Source organism: Heteronotia binoei, chromosome 6, assembly GCF_032191835.1.
Source record: "Heteronotia binoei isolate CCM8104 ecotype False Entrance Well chromosome 6, APGP_CSIRO_Hbin_v1, whole genome shotgun sequence".
Lineage (NCBI taxonomy): Eukaryota > Metazoa > Chordata > Lepidosauria > Squamata > Gekkonidae > Heteronotia > Heteronotia binoei.
The window spans coordinates 143,187,634-143,197,239 of record NC_083228.1 but is presented as its reverse complement, the minus strand read 5'-3'; the positions used below and the strand labels follow the sequence as shown (position 1 = coordinate 143,197,239).

The following is a 9,606-nucleotide window of genomic DNA, read 5'->3' as shown; positions in this document are numbered from 1 at the left end:
GCAAACCTGCGGGGCCCAGAAAAGAAACAGTGAAATGAATGAATCCCTCACTCCACCCCCTTGACTGGCATTTCTGTTTTTAAAAAAATCTCACCCCACGTCATGCCCGCTCAAGATCCTGGCAGCAGGAAATGTCAGGGGGAAGATATTCTCATGAACACTCTTCCAGGTGCCTCCTTGGCAAAAGAAAGTGTAACTGATCTGTGAAACAAGGAGGGATTCCTCCCTCCCGCCCTTCCTCTCTTCCTTCCTCCTCCCTCCCTTCCTCCCTGTCTTCCTTCCTCCTCCCTTCCTCCTCCCTCCCTCCCTTCCTTCCTTCCTTCCTTCCTTCCGTCCTCCCTCCCTTCCTCCTCCCTCCCTCCTCTCCCTCCCTCCCTTCCTTCCTTCCTTCCTTCCTTCCTTCCGTCCTCCCTCCCTTCCTCCTCCCTCCCTTCTTCCTTCCTCCCTCCTTCCTCCCTCCCTCCCTTCCTTCCTCCCTCCCTTCCCTCCTCCCTCCCTTCTTTCCCCCCTCACATCCTCCTTACCTTGCTCCCTCCTTCCTGCCTCCCTCCTTCCTCCCTCCCTCCCTTCTTCCCTTCCATCCTTCCTCTCTCCCTCCTTCCCTTCCTTCCTTCCTCTCTCCCTCCTTCCCTTCCTTCCTTCCTTCCTTCCTTCCTTCCTTCCTTCCTTCGCTCCCTCCCTCCCGCCCTCCCTCCCTCCAAACAGAGAGCCAGTTTGGTGTAATAGTTAAGTGTGTGGACTCTTCCCTGGGAGAATCGGGTTTGATTCCCCACTCCTCCATTTGCAGCTGCTGGAATGGCCTTGGGTCAGCCATAGCTCTGGCAGAGGTTGTCCTTGAAAGGGCAGCTGCTGTGAGACTCAGCCTCACCCACCTCACAGGGTGTCTGTTGTGGGGGAGGAAGATAAAGGAGATGGTGAGCTGCTCTGAGACTCTGAGTGGAGGGCGGGATATAAATCCAATATCATCTTCTTCCTTCCCTCCCTCCCTCCCTCCCTCCCTAGGATCATAGAATCATAGAGTTGGAAGGGACCTCCAGGGTCATCTAGTCCAACCCCCTGCTCAACGCAGGAAACTCACAAACACCTCCCCCTAAATTCCCAGGATCCTCATTGCTGTCAGATGGCCATCTAGCCTCTGTTTAGAAACCTCCAAGGAAGGAGAGCCCACCACCTCCCGAGGAAGCCTGTTCCACTGAGGAACCGCTCTAACGGTCAGGAAGTTCTTCCTAATGTTGAGCCGGAAACTCTTTTGATTTAATTTCAACCCGTTGGTTCTGGTCCTATCCTTCCTTCCTGATTCAGAGAGAAGGGCAGGGTATAAATCTGCCCCCACCTCACAGGGTGTCTGTTGTGGGGGGAGAAGATAGAGGAGATTGTAAGCCGCTCTGAGTCTCTGATTCAGGGAGAAGGGCGGGGTATAAATCTGCCCCCACCTCACAGGGTGTCTGTTGTGGGGGGGAGAAAATATAGGAGATTGTGAGCCGCTCTGAGTCTCTGATTCAGGGAGAAGGGCGGGGTATAAATCTGCCCCCACCTCACAGGGTGTCTGTTGTGGGGGAGAAAATATAGGAGATTGTGAGCCGCTCTGAGTCTCTGATTCAGGGAGAAGGGCGGGGTATAAATCTGCCCCCACCTCACAGGGTGTCTGTTGTGGGGGGAGAAGATAGAGGAGATTGTGAGCCGCTCTGAGTCTCTGATTCAGGGAGAAGAGCGGGGTATAAATCTGTCCCCACCTCACAGAGTGTCTGTTGTGGGGGGAGAAGATAGAGGAGATTGTGAGCCGCTCTGAGTCTCTGATTTAGAGAGAAGGGTGGGTATAAATCTGCAGTCTTCTTCTTTGCCCCTGTCAACTCCATTTTCACATTCTTCCAAAAGGTCTACTGGCTTTTTTGTAGCTGTGTGCTATTCTTTTTTTAACGTAACGTGCTCCAAAGGGGGAACTGCAGGAAGGATGCCGGACTGAAGCTTCTCTCTGCTTCTGGTCTTCCTCACAGGTCCAGGAGACGGTGCATGGCGTAACCACGGAGGAGTGCCAGGCCGCGCTTCAGAACCACAGCTGGAACGTTCAGAAGGCTATCCAGTACTTGAAGGTAAAGGTGGCAGCAACAGAGTCAGACTCTTTCTGGTCCAGCGCAAGGAAAAGACGGACAAACACATCGACTGCTAGGAAGTCCTGAAGCCTGATGGGGCAGATCCATCTATCCAGCTGCCCTTCTGTTTCATTCTGCCCTTCCTCCACAGGAATGGCTGTGGCTCAGGGGTGGGGAGCCTCGGCTTGGCATGCAGAAGGTCCCTGGTTCAATCCCTGGCATCTCCAGTTAAAAGGACGAGGGAGGAGTGGATGGGAAAGACCTCAGCCTGAGATCCTGTAGAGACATAGACAGGGGCTGTGGCTCAGTGGCAGCGATTCTGCTCAGCATGCAGAAGGTTCCAGGTTCAATCCCCGGCCTCTCCAGTGAGAAGGAACCAGGCAGGAGGTGATGGGAAAGACCTCAGCCTGAGACTCTGGAGAGCCATGAAACGGGGCTGTTCAGATGGCAGAGATTCTGCTTGGCATGCAGAACGTCCCAGGTTCAATCCCCGGCATCTCCAGTTAAAAGGACCAGGCAGGAGGTGTTGGGAAAGACCTTAGCCTGAGACCCTGGAGAGACATAGACAGGGGCTGTGGTTCAGTGGCTGAGATTCTGTTTGACACACAAAAGGTCCCAGATTCAATCCCCAGCATCTCCAGTTGAAAAGATCAGGCAGGAGGTGATAGAAAAGACCTCAGCCTGAGACCTTGGAGAACAGTTGCCAGTCTGAGTAGACAATGGTGACCCTTGATGGAGGGACGGTCTGATTCGGTAGAAGGCAGGTTCATTTGAGTTCATGTACATGGCTCTGAGATGTACACAAAGTGCCAAAGAGGGAACCAACGTGAACACCTGCAACACCTTTCCTACTTTGGTGTACACTTTAGAGAAAAGGACATGAGAACATCAGAAGAGCCCTGCTGGATCAGACCAGTGAGGGTTCATCTAGTCCAGCCTCCTGTCCCCCACAGTGGCCAACGAGTTCCTCTGGAGGGCCAACAACAGGCAGAGAGGCCGAGGCCTTCCTAAGAACATCAGAAGAGCCCTGCTGGATCAGACCAGTGAGGGTCCATCTAGTCCAGCATCCTGTCTCACACAGGGGCCAACCAGTTCCTCTGGAGGGCCAACAACAGGGCAGAGAGGCCGAGGCCTTCCTAAGAACATCAGAAGAGCCCTGCTGGATCAGACCAGTGAGGGTCCATCTAGTCCAGCATCCTGTCTCACACAGGGGCCAACCAGTTCCTCTGGAGGGCCAACAACAGGGCAGAGAGGCCGAGGCCTTCCTAAGAACATCAGAAGAGCCCTGCTGGATCAGACCAGTGAGGGTCCATCTAGTCCAGCATCCTGTCTCACACAGTGGCCAACCAGTTCCTCTGGAGGGCCAACAACAGGGCAGAGAGGCCGAGGCCTTCCTAAGAACATCATAAGAGGCCTGCTGGATCTGACCAGTGAGGGTCCACCTAGTCCAGCCTCCTGTCTCACACAGTGGCTAACCAACTCCTCTGGAGTTCCAGTAACAGGGCAGAGAGGCTGAGGCAGTGAAGTCCGCAACTGTGAGATTCTGCACCCATGATGCCCATCAGCATAGAGGTCGATCAGTGGGTACTATTCATGCTGAGTTAAGGGGACCACCATACCCAGAGGCAACAGTGCTCTGACCCCCAGTGCTAGGAGGCGGCATCATCCGACGAAGACTTGCTTCTCCTCCAAGTCAACAGGTTGGCCACTGTGGGCGACAGAACGCTGCAGCCATCATGCCAGAGCGGCCAAAGCGTTGGGTTCGGATCTGGCCGACCAAGGAAGCTGTCTGGGTGCCCTTGGGCCAGTGACACACGCTCAGCCTAAGTGACCTCACAGGGTTTGTTGTGAGGATAAAATGGCGGAGAGGAAAACGAGGCAGGCCGTTCTGGGTTGCCATTGGGAAGAAAAGACCAGGGCATGAATGAGGAAGAAGATGATATTGGATTTATATCCCGCCCTCCACTCCGAAGAGTCTCAGAGTGGCTCACAATCTCCTTTCCCTTACTCCCCCACAACAGACACCCTGTGAGGTAGATGAAGATATTGGATTTATATCCCGCCCTCCACTCCGAAGAGTCTCAGAGCGGCTCACAATCTCCTTTCCCTTCCTCCCCCATAACAGACACCCTGTGAGGTAGATGAAGATACTGGATTTATATCCCGCCCTCCACTCCGAAGAGTCTCAGAGCAGCTCACAATCTCCTTTCCCTTCCTCCCCCCCCCCACAACAGACACCCTGTGAGGTAGATGAAGATATTGGATTTATATCCCGCCCTCCACTCCGAAGAGTCTCAGAGCGGCTCACAATCTCCTTTCCCTTCCTCCCCCACAACAGACACCCTGTGAGGTAGATGAAGATATTGGATTTATATCCCGCCCTCCACTCCGAAGAGTCTCAGAGCAGCTCACAATCTCCTTTCCCTTCCTCCCCCCCCCCCCACAACAGACACCCTGTGAGGTAGATGAAGATACTGGATTTATATCCCGCCCTCCACTCCGAAGAGTCTCAGAGCGGCTCACAATCTCCTTTCCCTTCCTCCCCCACAACAGACACCCTGTGAAGTAGATGAAGATATTGGATTTATATCCCGCCCTCCACTCTGAAGAGTCTCAGAGCGGCTCACAATCTCCTTTCCCTTCCTCCCCCACAACAGACACCCTGTGAAGTAGATGAAGATATTGGATTTATATCCCGCCCTTCACTCTGAAGAGTCTCAGAGCGGCTCACAATCTCCTTTCCCTTCCTCCCCCACAACAGACACCCTGTGAGGTGGGTGGGGCTGGAGAGGGCTCTCACAATCTCCTTTACCTTCCTCCCCCCACAACAGATGCCCTGTGAGGTGGGTTGGGCTGAGAGGGCTCTCACAACAGCTGCTCTTTCAAGGACAACCTCTGCCAGAGCTGTGGCTAATCCAAGGCCATGCTAGCAGGTGCAAGTGGAGGAGTGGGGAATCAAACCCGGCTCTCCCAGATAAGAGTCCGCGCACTTAACCACTACACCAAACTGGAGATAGACTAGACAGAACATTGGTCTGATCCAGCAGGGAACTACGTATCTGATCCCCCTGCAGTTTATCTTCATATCACCTCCGGGATGTGAGTTAGGCAGGGCTTTTTTTTGTAGCAGGAATTCCTTTGCCTATTAGGCCACACACCCCTGATGTAGCCAATCCTCCAAGAGCTTTCAGGGCTCTTAGTACAGGGCCTACTGTAAGCTCCAGGAGGATTGGCTGCAACAGGGAGGTGTGGCCTAATATGCAAAGGCAGGGGTGGAATTCTAGCAGGAGCTCCTTTATGTATTAGGCCACACCCCCTGATGTAGCCAATCCCCCAAGAGCTGACAGGGCTCTTAGTACAGGGCCTGCTGTAAGCTCCAAGAGGATTGGCTACATCAGAGGGTGTGGCCTAATAGGCAGAGGAGTTCCTGCTACAAAAAAAAAGCCCTGGACTTGAGGAAGAACCAGGGTGGTGTAGCCATTAGAGGAGCAGAGCACGCCCCTGGGCAAACCCAGATTCGAACTCCCACTTCTGCCATGGGAAACTCATTGGGTAACCTTGGGCCCGTCACAACCTCTCCGCCTGGCCTACCTTGCAGGGCTGTTGTGAGAAAAGAGGAGGCTGGAAGAATGCTTTAAGCCCCTCGGAGTCTCGGCTGTGGGGAGAAAAACGTGCCCTTCCGCCAGCGATGCCCCTTATTTTGTTTTATCGTTCTACCGTTTTGGTTTGATTGTATTGTTTGAATTTGAATTTTAGGGTTTCTTGGTCTAATTTATGTTGTGATCTGCCCTGAGCCCGTTCTGGGAAAGGGCGGAATATAAGACTGCCAAATAAATAAATTATCAAATTATCACGTATCAATAAATGCATGCTGAGAGCAAGAATCAATTATTGACCCCAAGTCACCCAGCGAGCCCCAGAGCAGTGTAAACATGTGAACAGATGAAGCTGCCTTATACTGAATCAGACCCTGGGTCCATCAAGTCAGTATTGTCTATTCAGACTGGCAGCGGCTCTCCAGGGTCTCAAGCTGAGGTTTTTCATGCCTATTTGCCTGGTCCCTTTTTAGTTGGAGATGCCAGGGACTGAACCTGGGACCTTCTGAACATATGAACATATGAAGCTGCCTTCTACTGAATCAGACCCTGGGTCCATCAAAGTCAGTATTGTCTTCTCAGACTGGCAGCGGCTCTCCAGGGTCTCAAGCTGAGGTTTTTCACGCCTATTTGCCTGGACCCTTTTTAGTTGGAGATGCCGGGGATTGAACCTGGGACCTTCTGCTTCCCAAGCAGATGCTCCGCCACTGAGCCACCGTCCCTCCTGACTGGCAGCGGCTCTCCAGGGTCTCAAGCTGAGGTTTTTCACGCCTATCTGCCTGGACCCTTTTGAGTTGGAGATACCAGGGATTGAACCTGGGACCTTCTGCTTACCAAGCAGATGCTCTACCACTGAGCCACCGTCCCTCCCCACTTTCACTGGTCTGATGGGGACGTGGACGAGGGAGGTTCTAGCCCACCACTGGAATGACTCTTCCTCAGTAGACCCTTCAGGCTCTTCAAAGCCTTGGTGCCCCCCGCCCCCAAGCTTTTGACCCTCTGCCGTTCCCTCTCTGCAGGTCGAGCAGCTCTTCTGCCTGGGCCTGAAGACGCGAACAGAGTGCCACAAAGTCCTGGAGATGTTCAACTGGAACTTGGAGCAGGCCAGTTCCCACTTGCTGGACCCCTACAGCGCCTTCCGCTTCAAGTAAGGACGATCCGCCGCTTGGGGCTCTGCTCTTTGGTTCGGTGGCCGTCGTCTGCTCTGGGACTGTCTTCGATTAGAAGACCTTGTGTGTTGCAGAACAGGTTAACTTTGTTGAAAGACAGAGGACAGTCGTTTAAGAGTTCCGTGACAGATCTGGCTCGTTTGAGGTGAGCCAGCCCCGTGGCGCAGAGTGAAGAAGAAAAAGACCTTTGTTGCCCCCCCCCCCCCACCCCAGTACCAAGAATACAGAGCATCACTGCCCCAGACATAAGAACAGAAGAGAAGCCATGTTGGATCAGGCCAATGGCCCATCCAGTCCAACACTCTGTGTCACATAAGAACAGAAGAGAAGCCATATTGGGTCAGGCCAGTGGCCCATTCAGTCCAACACTCCGTGTCACATAAGAACATAAGAGAAGCCCTGTTGGATCAGGCCAATGGCCCATCCAGTCCAACACTCTGTGTCACAGAAGAACATAAGAGAAGCCATGTTGGATCAGGCCAGTGGCCCATCCAATCCAACACTCTGTGTCACATAAGAACATAAGAGAAGCCATATTGGATCAGGCCAATGGCCCATCCGGTGCAACACTCTGTGTCACATAAGAATATAAGAGAAGCCATATTGGATCAGGCCAATGACCCATCCAGTCCAACACTCTGTGTCCCACAGGTGCCATCAGAAGGTCTATCAGTGGGGCCAGGATACTAGAAGCCTTCTCACTCTTGCCCCTCCCAAGCACCAAGAATACAGAGAACATAAGAGAAGCCATGTTGGATCAGGCCAATGGCCCATGCAGTCCAACACTCTGTGTCACACAGGGGCCAAAAAACCCAGGTGCCATCAGGAGGTCCATCAGTGGGGCCAGGACACTAGAAGCCCTCCCACTGTGACCCCCCCCCCCAAGCACCAAGAATACAGAGCATCACTGCCACAGAGTTCCATGAATACGCTGTGGCTAATAGCCACTGATGGACATTTGCTCCAGATGTCGATCCAATCCCCTCTTGAAGCTGTCTATGCTTGCAGCCGCCGTCACCTCCTGCGGCACTGAATTCCACGTGTTAGTCACCCTTTGGGTGAAGAAGGACTTCCTTTTATCCCTTCTAACCCGACCGCTCAGCAATTTCACGGAACGTCCACGAGTTCTTGCGGGAGGGAGGGACGACCTACATCTATATGGCTGTAGCTTGCATGGGCAACATCCAACCACTCCCTTTTTCTTCACAGGCGGTGACCCTTGGCTGGACCCTGAAGCCCAAACGTTTGACCCACGGTGGGTGCCCACGGGCAGCGATCCTGAGGGCCCTCTTTCTGGCACACGGACCAAGAGGCAGCTCTGAGGCTCAGAGGATGACGGAGCAAAGACGGACGAGACCACAGCCGGGGCTATTGGCCCCGTTCCTTATGTCCCCTGCCCCGCCGCCCCGCCGAAGTTAGACTGTACACACTCCTTCCTCCTGCAGACGCAGGCGGCTCAGAGTTCGCTTGTATTTTGATTCCCCCCCCCCCCGCGCGCCGCTTCCAACCGTCGTCGCTGTTGCTTGCCATTGAGTTTATTTTGTAAAGAGAAGTGTTACGTTAATATATAAATATTCTATTCTATTTTGAAGCGAGTGGCGTGATTGCTCAGCCCGACGAACGCCTGAATAGAAGAAGAAGATGACGGTGATGATATTGGATTTATATCCTGCCCTATGATCTGAATCTCAGAGTGGCTCGCAATCTCCTTCACCTCCCCCCCCCCTCCTCCCAAAGGAAACCCTGTGATGTAGGTGGGGCTGAGAGAGCTTTTACAGCAGCTGCCCTTTGAAGGACAACTCCTGTGAAAGCTACGGCTGACCCAAGGCCGTTCCAGGAGCGGCAAGTGGAGGAGTGGGGAATCAAACCCTGTTCTCCCAGGTAGGAGTCCACGCAGAAGACAGAGAGAGAGAGAGAAAGACAGAGAGAGAGAGGGAGGGGGAGAGAGAGATGAATATTGGATTTATATCCTGCCCTTCATTCTGAATCTCAGAGTCTCAAGAGTGGCTCACAATCTCCTTTATCTCCCCCCCCCTCACAACAGACCCTCTGTGAGGTGGGTAGGGCTGAGAGAGCTCTGACAGAAGCTGCCCTTTCAAGGACAGCTCTGCCAGAGCTATGGCTAACCCAAGGCCATTCCAGCAGGTGCAAGTGGAGGAGTGGGGAATCAAACCCGGTTCTCCCAGATAAGAGAGCTCTGGCTGACCCAAGGCCATTCCTGCAGGTGCAAGTGGAGGAGTGGGGAATCAAACCCGGTTCTCCCAGATAAGAGTCCGCACACTTAACCCCTACGCCAAACTGGCTCTCAGACCAGAGCTGGGTGACAGAAGAGCGTTTGAAGAGGATCTGGGTGGGAAAGACCTTCTGGAAATGGGTCAGGTTGCAGTCAGGTGTAAGAGAAGGCGTGGGTTTTCACTCCTCAGCACTGAGAATGGAACGCAGCTGCCAGCTCTTGTAGGGTGGGAGGTTTCCTCCACCTGGCTCTGCAATCCAGTTGCCGATTGGTGGTGCGATGCTGCAAAGTCACTTCTGGCTGCCAACCCCGCCTACTCCCACACGCCGCTAAAACACCGCACTGTTGGGTAGGGGTGGCCAAACTTGCGTCACGTAAGAGCTGCATGGAATAAATGTCAGATGCCTGAGAGCCGCAAGACATGAACGTCCTCTGTTTGAGACCTGCAAGACGGATGGACAGAAGGAAGGAGAATAAATGCGGGGAGGGAGGGAGAGAGGTGGAAAGAAAGCAACTTT

At 53.5% G+C, this 9,606-nt stretch overlaps 1 protein-coding gene across 1 annotated transcript in view; it reads left to right on the top strand.

The window, feature by feature from the left end:
• TNK2 (tyrosine kinase non receptor 2) overlaps positions 1-8,446 on the top strand; it is a 110,361-nt gene extending 101,915 nt beyond the window's left edge. Inside the window, 3 exon segments of the mRNA XM_060242846.1 lie at positions 1,995-2,090; positions 6,706-6,833; positions 8,065-8,446. Of these exon segments, the coding sequence (XP_060098829.1) occupies positions 1,995-2,090; positions 6,706-6,833; positions 8,065-8,071 (231 nt within the window). The 3' untranslated portion in view covers positions 8,072-8,446.
• The last annotated feature ends 1,160 nt before the right edge of the window (positions 8,447-9,606 follow it).